The sequence below is a fragment of the Rissa tridactyla genome, chromosome 8, assembly GCF_028500815.1.
Source record: "Rissa tridactyla isolate bRisTri1 chromosome 8, bRisTri1.patW.cur.20221130, whole genome shotgun sequence".
Lineage (NCBI taxonomy): Eukaryota > Metazoa > Chordata > Aves > Charadriiformes > Laridae > Rissa > Rissa tridactyla.
Window position 1 is genome coordinate 16235082 of NC_071473.1, and position 20432 is coordinate 16255513.

Genomic DNA, 20432 nt, shown 5'->3' on the forward strand with positions numbered 1-20432 from the left:
TCTGACCCCAGGAAATACTTCCCACATCTCTCATTCTTGCTTAGTTTCTACTTTAATTTTCAGAATTTGCTGAAAGGCCAGTTTGATGTTTGGTTATCTTCCTTTTCATGCACTTTCTTGGTCTTCCTTTCTTATATTAATACCATATTAAAGCTGGGATGTGAACCATGCAAGTCAGGAAGTCCAAGATGCTCTTTTGGAGACACTCAGTCAACATTGTCAATGATTTTTTAAAACTTCTCTTGTCATCTTTGCTAATAACACAAACGGCTGATTTCAGACTGGAACTAAATACATTCATGCAGCCAGCAGGTAACATCTCTCCAAGGAATCCTAACTCTTGTGAGCTTATCTTTGTCCATTTTGACTAAAAAAAATCATACAGAGACCTCCAATTAAAGTATCAATAGCTTTAAGATGTATGCATGTTTCCTTCCCTTTCTTTTTTACACCACTACCGTAGCAGTGCTATCAGGCTTCACAACAATGATTTAAGGGCTTTTCAGTGCATTCTTGGTGTCACTGTGGGTTCCAAAGTACATTAGCTATTTCTTCATGGTCAAAAAGAATGAATATTGTGTAACAGACTCTGCATTTGCTCCATTCATGGTTGGTTTGGGGATTTTTTTACATCTTCTTATTAAACAGGAATAGTAAAATTTGGTAACTCTGGGTTCAATTCAGGGTTTACAGGAATATCAAAGCTTTTTATCTGGCTTCCTCACATTTGAGCTCACCACTGAATGGTTAGTCCCCATTTCTGCCTCCATAAGGCCACCCTTAGCCACTCGTACACATGCTGCACCTCCAAAGCTGCCGATGTCTCCTAGAATTTTAGTCAGTTCAGTAATTTATTCTTCTTCCTTGCAAATTTACAAATGGGGCAGACAATAAGTGCTCCTCCTCTGTGTGGCTGGCTCCTAGCTGGTGCTAGCCTGGAATCAGTATTTTATTATACAAACGAGAATAAATACATTTTGATCCATCAGACTTTCCCTCATACCCTTCGTGCAAACCCGTTTATCAATCAATGTCCTTGGCTGCACGTCTCCAGAAAGTTGTGAGGAAAATCATATTTTGACCCCGTTTTGACCATATGCACCATCTGGTTAAAAGCTGAAGCCAAAAATATTTTTCTGCAGGCCAGATACTCATTCCTCGGGGAACTGAGGGAATAATTAACGCAGAATAGTTAACGCAGCTCTCTCTACAGCCAGCTTGTGTCCATTTGTATTCACCAGAATGTATATCTACCCTTTTTTTTTTTCCTGAATATTGTTAATACGAAACAGCAAGGAGAGTGCGAGGGGACGCTGAAAACCAGGGGGAGTTCAAAGACAGCCTGCAGAGGATCTGGGCTCCAGAAAACCAGGAGATTAAGTTAGGTCAGAAAAAAAAAAAAAAAAGCTGTAAATCAACGCGATTGCAGACCACCGCCATCTACAGAGCGAGCTGTCAGGTGAAAGAAGCCTCTTCAGCCCGGTGAGCGGCAGCGCGGTTCCACCGCCGCTTCTCCCTCCCCTCAGGCCCGCCTCCCCTCAGCCCGCGCCGGGCCCGCCCCTCAGGAAAGCTCCCGGCTTCCGCCGTTTGACAGGCCGCGGCCCGGCCCAAGCGGGAAAGCGGCCGGGGAGGCCCCGGAAGGTGGGTTGGCGGGGCCGGGGCTGTGTGAGGGAGCTCCGGTCGATAACGGTGGGATTCCAGGCACGGGCATGATGGCGGCCCCGGCACCGCCCGCCGCGCAAGGCAAGGCCGGAGGGGCCCCTCCGGCCTTGCCTTGCGCGGCGGGCGGTGCCGCGGCCGCCTCTGGGTAGCTGTGAGGGATTTTGTGCTGCCTTCAAGGCTCTCAGTGCTGTGTGTACCGTGTAACAGGCCCGCCTGTGGAAGCGACTCTTTGTAATACCATAACAAACGACTTTTACGTATGTCGCGGATCAAAGATGTGGCAAAGACCCTGTAATAAATATGGGGTATAAAGTAAAGTCCTCATTTCTAAGCACAGCTTGGAGTGTGTGTGTGGGAAATGGCGTGTGATCAGCCGGTTAAATAAGGTATACAAAGACACTATAAATAAGGTTGCGCTGTGATTTTCCTAGCTTCCCCTGTCACTTTTTTCTTCCATAGACAGCGTCCTCTGGCATTTTTGTGCATAAGTAAGCAAGCAGGCTATGGAATTGGTAATAGATGCCGTAGAGATTTTGGGAGAAGAGCGATTTCACAATTAAATGCCGGAAGAGCAGCCGTTGTGTCGCAGAAAGCGGTATAGTTTGGACCCTGAAAGGAGGAGAAATACCCAGCCTATGGAAACATACTGCAAAGCTTCTTTTGAAAAAATTGAAGCTTTTCTCAATAAGATTGCCGTGTTAGAAACACGGCTGCTGTGTCATGAGCGACTCTGGGCTCTCCTGGGTCAGATCTGGGTCTGACTCAGATTTTCAGAGTCACCAGTGATTTGCTGCTTTCCTGGAAGCATGTGTTTGTAGAATAGACTTCTGCTTTTGTTCCTCTGTTCTGTCATCAGAAGTTTTTTGTCTCTCTCACTATTAGCAAGCTATTGTCACATACAGCATATTACCCGAAGCTGTGCGGGAAATGGTCCTCTCTCCTCAGATCCTTCTTTGTTTGTATAAGGCCTGAAGGCTTTGTTCTAGTGTTTTGAACCATGATAGTGGTGGACATTACATCAGCTATTTATCTTCACCTGCATTTACACTTGTATCTCTGCAGACTGTCATCTGTTAAGGCTTTGATCCAGTGTTCTGTTTTCTTATTATAACTATTTAACAGTGGCTGGTAACGCAATGCAAAGTACACACAAATACGCCTCTGTCACAAGGATACGCTGTACAGATTCATCCTGGATCGCTAAGCATAGGACAAGCCTTTTCTCTGGTTGAAAACAGAAGAAAGGGACCTTCTCACTAAAGAGAGATGCTGGTAGCATGTGCATTGAATCGCTCCCAAGTTAATCACCTTGAGCAGCACCTTAGCTGTTACTGTCTTGTGCCTGATGACAAACTGTGGCTGTGATTCCCTCCACGTGGTTTTGTTAGAGATGTCAGGTTCTTTGTGCAAAGCGTGAACACTGAGGCCTTTCTTTGAGTAGCTTGGCCTGAAATCTGGAGGAAATAATCTCTCTTTCTCTCTTTTTAAGTCAAAGGCTTCTCATAGGACTTCACACGGTCCTCCTTTATAAAGCTGGCTGTGGAACAGGTCCTTTCTCTGAGCCTGAGCCCAGGGTTGATTTCTCAGGAGGAGGTGTGAGAGCCCTCTGCTTCCATGCACATGCAGGGACCAACTCCAGGATCCTTTTGTAGGTAAATCTTTGTGTCTTTGCTGCTTATGCTTTTTTTTCCTGGTCTTCCAGTTACTGGTACTTCAACGGGAACTCTTTAGCGGAGCTCTCTGTGTGGATATTGTTCAGGTGTTTGAGCTTTTGAGTCATAAGTTTTCCTTTTTGACAGTGCATTAATGAGGGCTTTGGTGAAACATCTTTAGTCACTGAGTCAAATCCCCATGCCTGAACTAAATTGTTTCTTGTGCAATATTAAGATTGAGGAAGGAATGTATTTTCTAGGGTTGTTTTATAAGATGGATACCTAAGACTTAAGTGTAACTAGTTCTGTATCCCCTTATATGGCTCATTCCGTGTGCTTTACAAATCAGGAGTGTTCTCTTTGCTGTCATATAGGTGGAAAAAAATAAGACTTACAGCTCTTGGATGATTAGCCCAATATACCCAATGTACATCTGCTACAAGTAATGTAGATATAAAGGAAAAACCTAAACTGCAGATGATTTTGAATCCTTGTGTCCATTTTGTGATCAGTGTTTGTGGCCTCAGTAAATGCTGCCTTGCTTAGCTAAATGCTGGCTTGGCTAACTCAGATCTCAGGAGGCTGAGCTAGCTAACATCCATTGTCAGTATTATATTTAACTTGTTTGCTTTCTTTTAATATGCAAGTTTGGCACTCAATTAAAAATAGCAGCTAGAATGTTGGGGGGGGGATGACAAAAGCAGAACAAACCAAAATGGTTTAAGAGAGTCAACCAAAGCGGAGCGTAATTTTGCTGTGAAGGCTTTTTGGGTTTTTCATGGCCTTTCATCACTCTCCCTCATTTTTATCTTCCTTGTTCTTTACAGAACGATGAGTTAGTTTCATTCTGAAAAGCTCAAGATGTCCAGTAGGCAGTAGGAGCGAGGACTGGGATTGCAAGGACGTCTTGCAGGAAATGACATCCCCAGCATTCAGTAAGGTGAATGAAACCATTAATTTTGCCATACTTTTGAGGTATTAGTAGGATTGCACATAGATTTTCTGTGGAGAGATTGACTTAATATTTATAGTTACAATGTACTGGCTCCTGCCTGCACTCTTCTTCCAAGGTTTTTTGCCTGCTTCTCACACTGCTGTTCAGGAAGCTATACGTTATTAACTTACTAATTGGTTAGATCAGGCAGGGAAGGTGGATGGAAATCCTTCTTGCTGAGAACTCATTGAAGGATCTGGCTTAAAATGAAGTGTGAGAGTTTGTGGAACAAATAGACAAGAGGCAGGAACAAGTTGCCAGACCAGATGAAGCCCCCAGGGACAGTGCTGCTAACGATGGCCTCTCCCTTGTCACTGGAAGCTAATACCTGTGGACTGGAGAGCAGCAGATGTGTCACTACTTTTTAAAGAGGGTTCTAGAGGAAATCTGTGGGCTGCAGACCAAGAAGTTTGACCACTATCAACTGAACAAGTAGAAAATATAGCTATTGGACACCTGCATAAATACTATGTAGTGGGGAAGAGCCAATGTGGCTTTTGTAATGGAAAGTCATGCCTTAAAAAAATGTCAGAATTCTCTAAAGGTCTAAATAAGCACGTTGAGAGGTCTGGCTTACAGTTTGTACTCAGGTTTCAGGAAGCTCTTAAACAGGAGCCCTCACCTGAGCAGTCCCTGACATAATAAGGGAGTTCCCTGTCATAAATAGTTGATGCAAAGATAGGAAAGAGGATGTGAGTAAATGGGCAGCCCGCCTGGTGGCTGGAGGTCACCAGTGGGGTGCCGCAGGGATGTTTTGTAAATGACCTGGAAAAACAATGTTTCCAGCTGGCTTGACATTATTTGAGGTGGTAAAGAAGAGGGCTGACAGTGATGAATTGCAAATGTAAACTGACTCATGTGGGTGGGGAGCAGTCCTAATGTCACGCACAAAATAAGTGAGTTTTTGGAGCCATAATGACTAATTCTATGAAGCTTTCTTCATCAGTAAAGCCTTGGTTTGGATAGTTTTTCACAGGCTCAGGGAAGGCTGCATAAGCTCACAGTTGCTAAGTACACACAAACCGTGCCTGGTTCAGAAGGTTCCTGCCTGGAGACGCAGAGGATGCATGGAGAAGCACTGTGTGCTTACTCTGTTCTTCCCAAGGCTCCTGCTTTTCATCTGTGCTGGAGAGCAGGATACAGGGAGACACATCCTTTGGTCTGACCCAGCATTGACCATTTACATATTCCCACATAAAATCTGTACAACAGGGAATTGGTATGAGGAATTGTCTCTCCAGAAATGGCAATGTGTCCTTACGTACGTATCTTCAGGAAGATAGATGTGCGCGAGGAAAACTTTGCAGCTGCAGGTATCTGGACCTGTGAGCCAAAAGTACATGCAAATTACTGGTGGGATTTTCTTTTTTACCTTCTTTTAGTGAAAGCTCATTAAGTTCATAAGGAAATACCTACAAATGCAGTTTTATTAGCAGGATTAAAGAAGCCTGTGTAGACTCAGTTTGCCTGGAATACAGGGTGTATCTGCCGCTGAGCTGTATTTTACAGAGATTTTCAGTGTCTTTCTGATTCTGGCTTGCAGGGTCCCTAAACACTTGCTGGAGACTAGCCCAGCAGCCCTGAACACTTTAGGCACTTTTGCAGACCTATTGAGCTCTTGATCTTCCTTTTCTGACTTCCTTACTCTTTTTGTGCGTGTGTACACACATGTGCTTAACAACTTGTAGCTAGTTTGGTTACAACAGGAGTAGTAAAAAGCAATTAAACCCGCATCTGATTCTTATTTGAGGCACAGAAGTAGAATTTGTTTACTCTACAAGCAAGAAAATCTAGATAGAAAGAAGAGTTGCAGAATTTGTCTGTAGACTTACACGTTAAGAGGTGGTGTCTCTTACTTCCCAAATACATAGAGCTTGGGTACTTGATGGGTGCTGTCTTTTACAGTGTGCTTTTTCACAGGCAAGAAAGGATTTATATGTACAAGCAACATCCGTTATAGAAAGTGTAGACAGATTTTGAGGCATAGGGTTTTATGTTTCGTATCTTGGTATGAACAAGCAGGGAGACGAAGGGTAGGTTGGTGTTTTTCTGGATTTCTGAGATGGTATTGCAGTGCCCTCACTCTGCATTTTTCTTTTAAAGCAATCGCATTTTTGCATGTGACCCATTTCTCATGACGATAAGGCAGTAGTATCCTACTGCTATTTCTAATGAGAGTTGAAAGTGCTGAGATCTGTCTAGGCTCAGCCCATAGCAATGAAATTACAAGTGCCCTAAGGCTGCCAGTATAACATTTACATGAGAGCACTTGCAGCTTTTAAGAATTACTTAATTGGAAGGGCAATAGGTGCCAGGCGGATCCTGTTGCTGATGTCGCATTCCATAAGAGCACAAATTACCAAACGAGTTAATGCTCCACTCAAATTTGCCATGTTTTCAGCACGGTTTTATGTATGGCTGATGAACTGGAAGTTCCAGTTAATACTGTCAGAGAAGTCTGGAGGGACTGTCTTCAGCATGGAGCATTCCCTTGGCTGAGTCCTGCAGAGGGTCAGTCTGGTATGGGGGAGTGCTCCTCTTCCGTCCCTTCCTCCCTGCAACCCTTTTTCCTATTCGTGCCCTTTCTCCTAGACAGGACTGTAATTTGTGAAACCACCAGGCAATTTTGTTTGAGGCAGGTTGGTGACTTCCAACAACATTTTTAGGAATTTCCAACAGCTGACAGCCACAGTTCAGAGCAGGATACCTGGCCTGGGGCTGGCCGTTCTATGGCAAGTCTCTGACAACACTGAATTATTGCAATAAAGAATTAATGTTCAGAAAAAAAATAAAAACATCCCACCTCCCTGCCAGTCATGCCAATGCGATTTTTTTTTTTTTTTTTTTGCTGCCTATTTTTATATGTTTGTGTCTGGATTCTTCTGAAGTGAAGTTGGGGAATTGGCACTGGTGATCCAGAGTGTAGCAATGCTGAATTTGTTTCAGTGTAGTTCAAGGAAACGATTGCTGGTGAATTTTTATTTGTGAGAAACATCAGAGCAAGACAAAGATTGGGTTTGATGGTGAAGGTTTTTATAGTAATTTTTAAAAGCTGATGATCTGGTGGAAAAATGGGTGGCAACAGCTACTTAATTATGTATATACTTCCCTTGCAGGCTCAGCTGTATACAGGATTCTTTTTCCATTTCTAATTAGGTATAATGTTGCCTTTTTCCCTTAGATCTACATGTGGTTGAATTTCAGAACTGATGACACGTCTTCTAAAACTCAGTGTCTTTGCACTCTCTTATAAGAGTCCTTTTTTGAGGCTGACGCTTCCCAAATGTAGTGCCAATGTGAGATTTTAAAAAGTTTGGTTTCAGCTTTTTATGTATGCAGTGTAAAAAAGGCTAAAGAGCATTTCCAGCAATGCCCCAACTGGGAGGTGGGCTTTTGCTAGACCAATAGAAAACTGCAAATTGTTCCTGAGTTTGAGCTAACGATGCACTGTTGGGACCACGATCTCCAGCTCCAAAATCTCTTAGCCTATTTCAAAGTGCTTTATACAGTGAATAAATAAGTTTGTTCCTGTTCGACAGGTATAAGGACTGCAGCACAGAAAAAAACCCAAAACATTAAGATTTTGAAGCTCGCGTAGTAAATTGGTGACAAACCCAGAAGAACAATCTCAGGTTACGTAGTTGCCACAAATACACCCTGTTGACTGGAACACACTGCTCTTCATCTTTCTGGTAGGTGAATTTCAAGCTTATTTTGTGGAGGTTCTAACACAAACATTTCTACAGCGTGATCAAGTTTGTCACTGTCACTGTAAATAGGGCATCTCCCAACTCTTAATGTTCTGTGTCCCATGGAATTGTGAATCCTGATCCAGGTACGTTACTGCTTGAAATGATCGATACATCATTTCTATAGACTTTCTGAGTCAGCACAATTTTTGAGGTGGTTGCTTCCTGTCTGCTTAACAGATCACGTTAGTTCCAGATAAACGTGTATAGTACTGGTTCGTCTTTGTTTTCAATTTTGGAGTTTCCTAACCTAACAGCAAACTTATTTTTACTAAGTGGAGCAGAGTTGCTTTTTATCTACGGTTCTTAAAAGATGAATACTCAAACTGCAGTTTTCTGTTTGCTTATCAGTGGAGCCCAATATTTGCCTAGCCTGATGTAGACACAGCTAAATCTGTCACCTGCTTCTGCAGTTTGCCAAGGTTGTCCGATTATTATAGCTTTCAGATTCCCTGTTGTGGAGAGATGCGTGAAAACAAGAGTTTGTAGAAATGAGTTACTTCTAAATAAACTTTATATTCCTAATTATTTTTATATCAATTTTCTAGAACTATGCCGAGAAAAAGAAAGCTGTTGGCTCAATTAAGTGCTCTCCAAAGCAACTCCAGCTTCCCTCCTTTTGATGCCTTGGTGAACCTGAATGCTACATCTGATGGGGATTCTGCTCCAAAAAGCAGCAAATATTTTGCAGTAGAGAAAAAAAATTCTTCCCAGCTAGAAGCAGATTTTTTCAACCAGCCCTGTATTAGTCTGGCGAAGTCCTTTCTGGGACAGGTAAGACACGAACGCTGAGATTGCTGTGCTGGAGCATGTGCTAGCTAATAACTACGTGTAAAAAGATGAAATTCTTTTTTTGCTATTTGACTCAGGGGCTTTGCTATTTTAGGAATACAGCTCTTGTTCCTTCTCTTGTTAAGTTCAGTGGAATTTAAAGACTAGTAGCCAAATCTATTTTGGACAAAGTCAGGGGAGTCATTTTCCAGTTTAGTTTGTTGTCACATTTCAGAATTATTTTTTTGTGGATTTTTTTCTCCCTTCTTTCTGGTTTACTGAAATGTACTTTGCTGTTTGTGGTTTGAAGGTTGTTTCAGGCTCGTTATTTTCCTTTCAGGTATTCCTTTATTTCTTTTTGGCTCTTGCTTAGCCCAGTGGAAAGTAATGCTCTGCAAGTCAGCAACATCTCCTTCTCTGCCTCCGTTTTACTTTCTTGTGATGCTAATAGCATGGCAGGCCCTTGCCTTTCTTGACCAGTACCCCCTGTCATAGCGTACTCAAATATTGCATTCTTATCTGCAAGTTCAGCAGACTGCTTGGTACTTTCTTTGATGCGGCCCTGTATGCTTTGAAAGATGTGTCTCACACTACCTGCTTTTATTTTTGCTGTTCTGAATAACTTGATATTGTGGTGAGCTCTCTAGTGATCACCTTTCCAAGGTTATTAACGCAAATTTGCGAGGCAGCACAGGCTGTGGAGACATTTGGGACTCCACAGTCCCGCAGTTAAACTCTTTTCACTCCGAAAAATGCTATTCCTGTCTCTTGTTTCTGAGTTTTCAAGCCATTAATTGTTCATGAAAGGACCTTCTCCCTTATCCCATTGAAGAAACTTTGAGAAATCTTTGGACCTTGTTGAAAGCCTTTGGAAATCAGAGTGGGGGAGATTAAACTTCTGCTTAGTGAGTCCTTCAGAAAACTCCCATGCTGTTTCCATGGGAGAGAGTTCCTCCAGTGTTTTCCCTATAAAAAGTTTCAATCTGGGACCTCCTAAAAAACATTGCAAAACGTGTTTTTAGTTTCACTGCTATGGTCTTATCTTCTCTGAGTCTTTTTTATACCTTTATTGTCTGTAGGGTGAACAGGCTCTCTGGGTTCTCATTGGTGTAGATAACTTCAGGAATTTGTTCCACAAACTGTTGATTTTGGCCTGTCTTGCTGTGTCTAGCTTTTTTTTTTATTTTCTAAGGATATTGTCTTGCTTGTCATGGACCTCTTTGCTCTGCTTTTTAACCCTGCTGGGATTTTTTTTTTGGTCTGTCTTAACCTGTCTCTGATAGTTGTGTGTGTTTGCTATCTTTCTAGACATCCTGCCTTTCCAGCTTTAACCTTTGGCTGCCTCTTTTAAGTTCTTCCTAACAAGCTTCCTTACTTTATGTAGTTTCCCCTTGTTGCTGGTAAGCAGAACTCTGCTGGATTATTTTTGGACCTTAATGCTTGTGAAAGGACGCTGAACTTTAGACTTCGTGGTCATGACACAAAGTTGTTTTTCAGGGATAAGTCTTTGGAAAAGACCTTGCATTTTGCTCTGGATCAGTTTGAGAGTTTCATCTTTCCCTGTGAGATCCCTGATTACTCGCTCTGCAAAGCATTTGATGGTGTCTAAAAAAATATAGCCTGTGTCTTGTCCCACTGTGATATTTACTTGCTCTCGATGAGGATACCTGAAGTCTCCCAGCGCTGATGCATTTTTTTTATCTTAATGACTCCGACATCCTTATGCACTCCGTTACTCTGGGCAGATGATATTTTAGTCCTAACTCTATACTTTTCCTATTTAGGCATAGAATTACAAGCCAGGCGATTTCGATGTTAATTTTAGGTTGTCTTTAAAGTATAACCCCTAGTTTCCCATGACCCAGTCTATTCTCTCATTTTTTTAGAATTGTAACTGTAATGGTAACCTAGTGTTTCATTCATTGTCTTAATTCTACCAAATTTTGGAGCTGCCTGGTATATTAATATTGCTTACCCTAAACATGATACTTGGGTTCTTTAGAAACACAAAAATACCCTAAAACATACACACAATAAATAGCCTCTCAAAATGAACTGTCATAACACCAAGATATGTCCTTAATGAGAAATAAAAACCTCTATAAAATAGTTTACTGTGAGCTATTGTGAATGATGACCATTTTTAACGGTTTTAACTGTGAATGTCTGGTGTGTCTGAAGTGTCAGGGAAAGGCCTGCATGCTTTTAAAATCATAACCTACCCATTGCATTTCATCAGGCAGTTGCTAAACACCAGTGCTTTTCTGAAGTCACTGCATTTTTCATAAAAATAATAGACTGATTTGTTCTCAACAATTTGAGAGTGCTGTAGGGAAACCAGGATATACCAGAGTTACAACATTTGCAACTGGCTTCTGGACCATCAGTACTGGACCAGATCAATAACTGCATTAGCAATCCAGCACAAACGTCTGTTAGGAATTAAGCTTTGTTTCTTGAAGGTCATTTTTGAATAGTTAGTTTTCAAATATAGAAGCACTGAATATAGTGTAATTAAACTGATAGCTGTTGCCTAATGAGACTATACTGCAGTATTTCTTAAACGCACATTAAGTAAAATAAGAAGTTTAGAAATCAGGTCAAACCACAAGAAACTTTGTAGGAAAATTAGTGATTGTTTCATTTTTAAAGATAATCTTTTCACTGTCATGTTATGTTTTTTTTTTTCCCTGCATCTGCTTTGTTTTATTTAAGGAGGTACCAGCAGCAAGGAACACCCTGTAACAAAAAGTGGTGGTGGTGTCTGCCTGAAGCCAGTTCCCAGCTCTCCTGCACTGCCCCTCGCTGTGGTGCAGAAAATATGGAAACGGCATCGATACTCACTCCAGGCACGATTATCTCTATGGTTAGGGACTAAGACTTGTTTGAAATATCTCTATGGAGAGAGACTATCTAATCATGGTTGTTATTTAATCGTGCTGCTGTCATATTTCTTCTGGTCTAAAGAATACACAGTCATGATGCCTCAAGGTTGATGGTGGTGCTTTTTTGCCTTAACCCTGGTGGATTGGGGTGAGAATACAGAAAATAAAATAACTAGAAAAGCAACTCTGTGGGCTTTACTGTGTTAGGATCATAAATGGGTTCTTTGTGATACTGCCACATCTAGACACTCCAGGCATTTTGTGGGGCGAATGGCAGGTAGGAACTTCTTGTACTGGCCCGTGGCCTGGACAGTAGAAGCTGAGAAAGTTCACGTTCGCTTACAGACTGGACTGCTAGGTGGAGAGGAGAGTTCGTAGTACCATCAGGTCCTTTTTTCTGACTTCTTTTGTTTCCACAGCTCTTGCACTCCGGTTATTTTCTACAGAGGGTTGCTAACTGATGCACTCTGACCTCTCTTTCAGATTTTAGTTCGCAAACTTCCTGATGGCAGAGAACTCTGGGGGAGGATTGTTGAAACAGAAGCTTATCTGGGTGGGGAAGATGAAGCTTCCCACTCGAAAGGTGGGAAACAAACTCAACGAAACGCGGCAATGTTCATGAAACCAGGAACCCTGTACGTGTATCAGATCTATGGGATTTATTTCTGCGTGAATGTTTCCAGCCAAGGTAAATTGATGCTGAAAGAGGTTTAATGCTTGCCATGTTGCAGTCACTCGTGAGCTCCCTGTGGGCTCCGTCAAGTCAATGACTTGCTGTGACAATTTGTCCTTGGGAGCTGGGTTTTGCCATTGTGAACAGTAACTGTGGACAGATGGCACGTTAACTTTCAACATTACCAGCAGGGCCCATCTCCAGCTGCACAGTCACCAGCCTGGTGGGGTTTTTGTCCCAGCTCTGAGCTGTGTGAGCTTTTCAGGCACAGAAATAAAGATCACGGACTGGAGGATAATCTTGATAGGATGGAGCTTTCAGTTTTGATGGCCTGGGCCTTATTCATGGGGTTCGGTGGACTTTGTTCCTCAAAGGTGGTGCAGTCTAGTGACAGCCTACATCTCGGTGTCTGTCGTCATGACAAAAAACTCTTCTGTCTCCTACTTTTATCTTCAGAAGCTGTAAATCTTGGGGAAAACAAAAAGGTCTGAGATGTCCAAGGAGTCACTCCAGGAGCATTTAACTGCTTTGCTGTATCTTAAAATGAAAAAAAACCACAACAAATCAAAATACCCAGACTGTTACAGAATCTTCAGTCTTTTATTATTCTCAAGATATGTAATCAACCCTAATCAAATGATGCTGGAATTTACTGAGGCACTCCTTCCACAGCTCCTCTTAATGTCCAAGTGTTACTTCTAAAACTTTTTTTTTCTTTCCTGTAAGAATGACAGTGTTTGCCTTGCAATCAAGCTATTGGTTCATTAGACACCTTGAAATGGCAGCAGGTATTTCTTAGGTAAATACTCATTTTGTCTAAAAAACCTCAAAAATAATTTATTTTCTTTTTTGCCATTTCAAAGATATAGCTTTAAAAAAACCCCACCGCTTGTGTATTCCTAAGTGGAAAGCAAATGTTGTAACAGTGGCCATTAATCCTCAGGTTTTGGCCTTTGGACAGGAGCCAGGCAGAAAACCAGGGCCAGGTTATACTGCAGGGGAAGAGCCCGTCTTTCTAAATGGAGGTCTGGAGCCTGGTGGATGAACACATGCGGATTTCATTAGCTTGTCTCTGCCAAATCTGTTCAGATAATGAAAGCCGAATGGTTCTTTATTAAGGATGGGCTTCTTAGCGTTTGAAATATTAGGAATAGTAATTTTTATTTAAAAAAAAAAAAAGATGCTTAGCCTTTTGAATTCTAGAAAGACTTCTTTGAAATTTATACTTTGGGAAATTTTCCTGTGTTTAGTTTTGCAGCAAATCAGTTAAAGAGCTCACTGTTGTGATGGATTTAGTTGGATTTTTTTGTTAAAAACTTATTCTCCATTAGCTGTCATGCATGCAGCTACGCTGACACCGAGCATGGCTGTCACTGACAGCTTTGTCAGGAACACGCTGAAGTAACGAGCGTGGCTGTGCACGTTGTGTGTCACAGATACATGAGTAGGATTTACTCTTTCAGTGTATTCACCCATGTGCAGATGTGTTGAAAGAAAGAATCTGAGGAGGAATCATACCTGAGATGCTCCCATCTTGACATAGATGGAGAGGAAGCCTGTCCTGTCATTTGGCCTGAAGGAAGGACTGAGGAAGTTGTCTTTCGTGGTGGCACTTATGCACCTGGGTAGAAGCAAAAGCATTTCATTCTCTGGATAAGGGATAGATCTTGGAAACTTTGGTTTGAATCCAGCTCTGGCTGTGCAGAAAACAGAAGGAAACACTGGCAACAGAAATGTTTGTTCTGTCTTAGCACAGACCACGCTCTGCTTATAGCATGAACTTCTGATGTGAGTGGTTTCATCATCTTTGTGCAGGGAATTTGATGCAAAATATCCAAGTACTTCAGGGTCTCCCTGGGAATGCTGCGAAAACCTGAGTGACTGACCAGGAGGCTATAAAAGGAATAGGAATATATTATTTCTAAGGTGTCATTTGGAAAGACTGACACAAATTACTGAGAGAACACTAAATGCTTTTTCCTTTTCAAAGGGCGCATCTCCAGTGATGTCCCAGAGCTGCATCAGTCTCTTCTTGGGTTTTGGCAGTGCAAAGCTGCAGCACAGCAGGAATTAAACAGCAGAGAACACGTATTGTCTTCTGCCTCCTATGATCTCCCGGGATCTTTCATACTCCCCTCTCAGCTGTCTTTGAAGCTGAAGGTTTCTCATCTACTCTAGTTATTCCTTCCTTAGGCTTTTGCTCCAAAGCCAGTCTGTAACTTTTATCATCCTGGTTGCCTGTCCCAGAATCTCTTCATTTTGTTACACCTTTCTGTAGATGGAGGGAGGAGCAGAACAAGTCTAGACATGCACACAAATCTCAGGAGAGCCCAGCAACTTGCTTTGGATGAGTAGTTGTGGTCTACATCTGGGATATCTGTATGGCACTGCTGGAGCAATGGAGAAGGGGAAGGGTCTTTGGGGGTTTCCTGATGTCTTCAAACACACACAAATTGACCCCGTCTTAAGCCTTTCAGTTTTGATCCGGATGCGTGTTAGCAAAGTTCATACCAAATGACATGAGAATTAGGGGAAAACCTGAGGTTGATTTCAGCAGAAATCAGTTCTAGAGATTTTCCAAATTACTCTTGAAAGAGGTTTCTGTTTGGCCGCTGGGTGGTTTGCATCAAAATACTTATGCAATCATATGCTGATTTTTAACAAAGCATTTATTTCTGGAGACTGTTGGAACAAGCACATAGACTTAACTGAGGATGTAGTGTGGTTTTAGGTGGTTTACTAACGTTAGCACAAACTAACAATCGCAAACGAATTCTTAGCTGCCTTAGATTAAACTATCTAGTTTTGTAGTGCAGGCAATTCCTTGTGCTGCTTAAATTGCAGGATCCTGGTGGGAGGAAGGCAAGCGGTTCAGAGAATCAGTATATCCTCTTCAGTACTGGCAGTGACTGCTGTCCTGCTGCTTCTCAGACTCTTGACCTGAGTGACCGTAGAGCTGATTTGGAGCCGCCAGCCTGATGAAAGCGGCTGTCCTTTTACTGGAGAGAGATGAGAGTGCTGGCCTGTCCCTGGGTTGCCTGTGTTTTGCTGCCTTCCTGGCACAGACACTGCACGGGGCTGTCCCAGACACGCCGGTGGGACCAGGCAAGCAGCATGAATTGGATTGTTCCAGCAGACTTTCTTTTAAAGAGTAGTTTAACACTGACTTGAGTGATGCTGGGGCCATCTTGGTCCTTAACCAGCTCAGGATGTGAGGCCTGTACGAGATGTGCAAAGCTTTATGTGCTGCTCCTACTTGCTCCCTTCTGCTTAGCTTGTCAAAATGGGGTATCTGGCTCGTGACACTCTGGCTCTTCAGAGCTCTCTTGTTTTGAGGTGTAACCTTGTAGCATCATCTGTTTTAATACCAGGTGGAATAAACCTTCTCCTCTGTTTTCTGTATTTGGCTTACGCTGGACTCGGCTCAGCGCTGTCACTTGGGGATAGGAAAAGGTGTGTCACCAGCAGAGCTGTGCTGGCAGAGCTGCTTGGGAGAGCAGCTACAAAAGCACAGACTTTACCTTGAGAGCCACCACCGCTGCAGTGTCCTCAGCAGCGTGGCCCCAGCCCAGCCTGGTGCTGCCAACAGACACCAGGAGCACTTCAGCCGTAGCCTGTTTCTTGCCGCTTTGCTGGGGCAAGAAATGGTGGCTTGTCAGTGTGTTCGGTAAAGTTCACCTGACTGTATCTTGGTGTTCAGAAAACCATAATGTGCTGAAGGGTGGTCTCCAATACTTTTTGTCACTGAGGAAGGGGAAATCTTCGTGCACGTCACTGAGGTAAAGCTGCATCGTGTGGGATTTTACTGTGAGAGGTCTTCCCATCACTGGGTCAAATACTGCTACTGCCTGAAGCCACGGCCAGCGTCACTACATTGGTTTTTTGAGAAATCATAGATGATAGAGGAAGAAGAGTTTATAGAAAAATATAACCATGAATCCTACAGTATATCCTGGCAGCACAAAGAGCTTTCCCTGGGGTTAAGAGGGACATTGGGCTTCCCTCGCTTTGGGAAGAGGGTACATGCCAGTCAAGCATCTCTTTGACTTTGCTGCTATTTCTTTCTCTGGAATTTGCCAAGGTGTGTTTATTGCTGCCAGATCTGAAAGAACAGCTTGTAAAGTGGAGATCCCAGTGATGCTCTGCCCAGGCCCAGGGCCACACTGCGTGGACTTCCCCCTAACATTCGGATCCTAGACTAGGACTTTGGAGGAAGTGTTTTGGGAACAGTGAGTCAGACGGGTGGAGAGAGCAGAAAATTTTCTTCTCTCCAGTGGCCAACAGCTGTTTCCAAGAATGAGAGCTGGAGCTGTTCCAGGGAAGAAGCAGCAAGCTGCACAGTGGGAGTGTGGGACTTCCCTATCATTTTATGATTTCTAGCTCTTCAGGGAGAGAATTGGCCTCTGCGTGGTTGTTAGATCCCAGCTTGTAGCTTTGAATGCTCCTCGTTATATGGAGTGACTCTTAGGCACGGGAGGTGGATATTCAGCATCTCTGGTCTGGCGCTGCTGGTGTGTCAGTGGCTGTACCCATGTCGGGCAGACGCTGAAGCCAGACAGCCCCTGCGAGCGACCCGCTGCAGGCTGCGGAGAGAGGAAGACAGGCTGGAGTGCCCTGGCAGGCAGGAGATGAGCCAGAAGGATTCACATCTACTCTTTCGCAGTCAAAATAAAACTTCTGATGTGCAGGTATGCTCAGGAGTGCCCAAACATCAGCCGGGGGGTGGGGGGACAGGTAGGAGCAGAGAAGGCAGCAGCTCATCCCTGCACTCTTATCCTGCCTGATGTCTCCACCTCTTTCCAAAGCTCTCGTGGCTGCTGACTTAGAGCAGAGAACTGTATCTGCGTTGCGCAGGGCTAGAAAGAGTGTGAAAACTTTCTGGTGGAAATGCAAAAAGAGCAGACAGAGACAGAAATGCCAGCTACCCCCTGCCACGGCTCTGCAGATGCTCTGCAGTTTCTCTGAGTGCTTGTGTCTCTTCACATGAACTCCCAAGGACTCGCGTCAGTTCAAGTCTACGGTATCCACTTGCCTTTGTGATGGATGAAAGCAAATAGTGTAATTAGTGATTGCTCAGAATCCCACAGTTGTTCCTGGCGAGTGAGGCTGCATCCCAGTGCGAAGGATGTTTCTTTGTGCATGGATGAAAAGCAGAATTAGGCCATGGAGCATGTTCTTAAAAATCTAAAATGACCTTTGAGCTCTAAATCACTGTAGTAGAGGGAAGCAGCTTTTGGCTGCCAGATTAGCATCAATCCCCTTCCTTAGAGAAGGGAGTGCCTGGGACCAGATTGCCGACAGCTGTTGGAAGTGAGTCTGTTGACCTCACCGAGCTGTACGGAGGGCAGCAGGGGCTCTGAGCAGGTTCAGAGCAACAGGCACACCTCGCCAAGCCAGAAACCAGGTCCTCAGTTGACAGGCTCAGTTGTGAGCTCGGGAGGGTAATTTAGTGTGGGATTTGTACAAAATATGAGGGGGATACTATTTTTGGAAATCGCAGGTCCCTAGGGATCTGTCAGTGCCTACAAAAAAAAGCCTTTGCCAGGCGTGAGCGTGGCTCCAGATGTTTGAGGCTGGACAGGGAGAGGGGATTCTTGTGGAGCGGCAGCACCGAGCACGCAGATGCTGGTGGGGAGGAATGCCGTGGGTGGCCCCAGCACAAGGGGTGCTGTGTGGGGCAGCACACAGACCGCTTCACCAGGCGCTCTCCTCGCCCACTCAAGGTCATGAGAAGACCTTCCTTGCTGTCCAGTAGAAAATACCAAGGAAGTGTTTCTGTCCCACTAAGGCTGGAGATCCTCGTCACGGGGGAACGTCTGTGCTCGGAGCTGCTTTGCTGTCACCAAAATTGGAGAGGGCAGTTGGTCACAACAGCTGTGGGCGGCTGGAGTTTCCTGCGGCTCCTGACAGGGTGGCGGATCACAGTTGAGAAGAGAATCTTTCCATTTTCTTCACTTCTTGTCATAGAAAGGTCTCTGCTGCAGTGATGCTCCCAGTGCCGTGCATCCTGCAGCCAGAGACAGTGCAGCCCTGTCCTGCCCCAGCTCCCTGCATTGCGAGAGCTCCCCTGGCACAAGAGTTCGGATCGCTCTCCGCTGTAGCTCTGCAGTTACCCAAAGCGACCGTCACCCCGCCTGCTGCTGCACCTCCAGTTGGGTGTTTGAATTAACCACCCCTGCAGCCAGGGCTCTGTCAGCAGCAGCACAGACAGCAGCTCCCAGTGCCTGCGGCTCCCTCCCGGGTTTCTCTTTGTCCAGCCCGACTCTGCAAGCTGCCTCTTTCTGCTGGCAGCATCCGCACTCGCTCCTCCTCTCCTTTGTTAGCTGGAGTTCTTGTAATCAGAGTTTGTTATAAATCCACTGGGTCTGGGAGCAGCTTTGGATAGCGATGCCAAAACCGAACCATATGTGTATTTATTCCTGAACGTTGTGCTGACATAAGACAAACCTCTTGCCCTCTGGCGAGCCTTGGAGCAGCAGCTAGACTTAGTAACGTCAAGAAGTGGGGTTGGGGAAGAGCAAGTCAGCACTGATGACTGAAGGACACAGCTATGGGAGACAGGACATTCAGAAGAGGGGAGTGCATTGACCGTGGGTTAGTGGCCGACTCTGGAGCCTGGCACTTGAAGCAAAGTGGCCCAAGAGAAGGACAGGCCCTGGCTAAGCTGAGCCGCAGGCCCAGAGCTGAAGTTCTCCTGCTGGCGGTGGGGCTGAAAGCTGAGATGTTCTTGACAAACAACCCTGTACTAACACGTGGTTCTTGTTCTGCACAGGGGAAGGGGCTGCAGTCTTACTTCGCTCTCTGGAGCCTCTTCAGGGTTTAGATGCGATGAGGGAGCTGCGCAGTGCTTCAAGGAAAGGACCCACAAAGCCGCTGAAGGACTGGCAGCTGTGTAACGGGCCCTCCAAGCTCTGCCAAGCACTCGGGATTGATAAAGCTTTTGACCAAAGGGACCTGACTCAAGATGCAGCCATCTGGATGGTACCTGGACACGACCTACCAGGGGAGCAGGACGTGGTAGCCACAACAAGGATTGGCATTGGCAACACGGGAGAGTGGGCACAGAAACCTCTCAGGTTTTATTTACGAGGAAACAAATTTGTAAGCGTTGTAGACAAGAAAATGGAGAGAGAGATGGCAGCAATGGGACAAATCTCTTGCAGGTGATGAATCTTGCAGGTGTGCCACGGGCCAGGACTCGAGCTGTGCTCTCTATGATGGGCCTCAAGCTATGTCATGGTAGCAGCAAGGGCACACATAGTACCTTGGGGGTTTTTAACAATAAATGTACTTTATCACAATGAATGGGATAAGGTGGAATTTTATTTGTGGGACAGACTGACGTGGGTCTCGCAGCCAGAACCGAGGTTGGTTTTGGATGTTAAAGGTTGCTTTCTCCCTTGTGAATGGATCCAGGCTCAGTTAAGGTGGACGCGTGGTGAAGGTTCACAGCTCTGACATGCTGTGCTGCTCCCAGCACCCCTGGCCCCCAGTAGAGGCCATCACTTAGTTGCTGCAGGGGAATAGTCAAAAAAATGGATGGCAGCAGGGTTGAATGAAAGAATGAGAGCTGGGTTAGATCAGCCTGGAGAAGAGGAGGTAAAGGAGGGACCTTACTGTTGTCTACACCTGCCTAGTGGGAGGGTGAGGAGAAGACAGAGCCAGACTTGTTGGACAGGATGAGAGGCAATGGGCACAAGCTGGAAAACAGGAAATTCTCATTAGCTGTATGGAAAAAAATTTCACCATGAGGGTGGTCAAACACTGGAACAGGGGCCCAGGGAAGCTCAGGGAACAGCCTGGAGACATTCAGACCTCCACTGGACAAGCAAGCTCCTGAATGACCTCATCTAACACATTTTCTTTGAGCAGAGATTCGGACAAAAAGAACTCCAGCGACCCCTTCCAACCTAAACCAGTCTATAACGTCCAGCTTGGAGAACAAGAATGTTTTTTGTTTGTTTTCCCAGCTGCTTTTGAGACCAGTTCAAAACTTATCAGTGTGTGAAGCCCAACCCAGAAAAAGCATCAATGCTGAGATTTCTG

General features: G+C 44.5%; 2 protein-coding genes across 11 annotated transcripts in view; one reads left to right on the forward strand and one right to left on the reverse strand.

Annotated features, from left to right (window-relative positions):
- The first annotated feature begins 1460 nt into the window (after positions 1-1460).
- Positions 1461-19691, forward strand: MPG (N-methylpurine DNA glycosylase). 7 transcript variants are annotated; one of them, XM_054210842.1, is made up of 7 exons: positions 1489-1641; positions 3152-3314; positions 4142-4254; positions 7848-8000; positions 8606-8831; positions 12197-12401; positions 19159-19691. In XM_054210842.1, exons 5-7 carry the CDS (start codon positions 8610-8612, stop codon positions 19551-19553), a joined length of 822 nt encoding a protein of 273 aa, XP_054066817.1. In that variant the 5' UTR covers positions 1489-1641; positions 3152-3314; positions 4142-4254; positions 7848-8000; positions 8606-8609; the 3' UTR covers positions 19554-19691. The 7 variants fall into 7 exon arrangements, with proteins under 7 accessions (XP_054066823.1, XP_054066817.1, XP_054066818.1 ...); XM_054210843.1 differs by having other exon boundaries at positions 3152-3310; XM_054210846.1 differs by lacking the exon at positions 4142-4254 and having other exon boundaries at positions 3152-3310.
- NPRL3 (NPR3 like, GATOR1 complex subunit) overlaps positions 12399-20432 on the reverse strand; it is a 59447-nt gene continuing 51413 nt past the window's right edge. The window contains exons 16-17 of one of the 4 annotated variants that reach the window (XR_008467933.1): positions 13905-14007; positions 12399-12923 (exon numbers count right to left, since the gene is read on the reverse strand). The gene's annotated coding sequence lies outside the window, so the exon portion shown is untranslated. Of the gene's footprint in view, positions 12924-12968; positions 14008-20432 lie in introns of those variants that run through there. The other 3 variants (XR_008467934.1, XR_008467932.1, XR_008467931.1) reach the window with 3 other exon arrangements.

Bases quoted from the DNA above. Each gene is read 5' to 3' on its own strand.
- MPG (XM_054210848.1), top strand. From the start codon at position 8,610: ATGCCGAGAAAAAGAAAGCTGTTGGCTCAATTAAGTGCTCTCCAAAGC. The intron at 8,832-12,196 runs GTAAGACACGAA...CCTCTCTTTCAG, and splicing joins CGAAGTCCTTTCTGGGACAG to ATTTTAGTTCGCAAACTTCC. The intron at 12,402-19,158 runs GTAAATTGATGC...TGTTCTGCACAG, and splicing joins CGTGAATGTTTCCAGCCAAG to GGGAAGGGGCTGCAGTCTTA.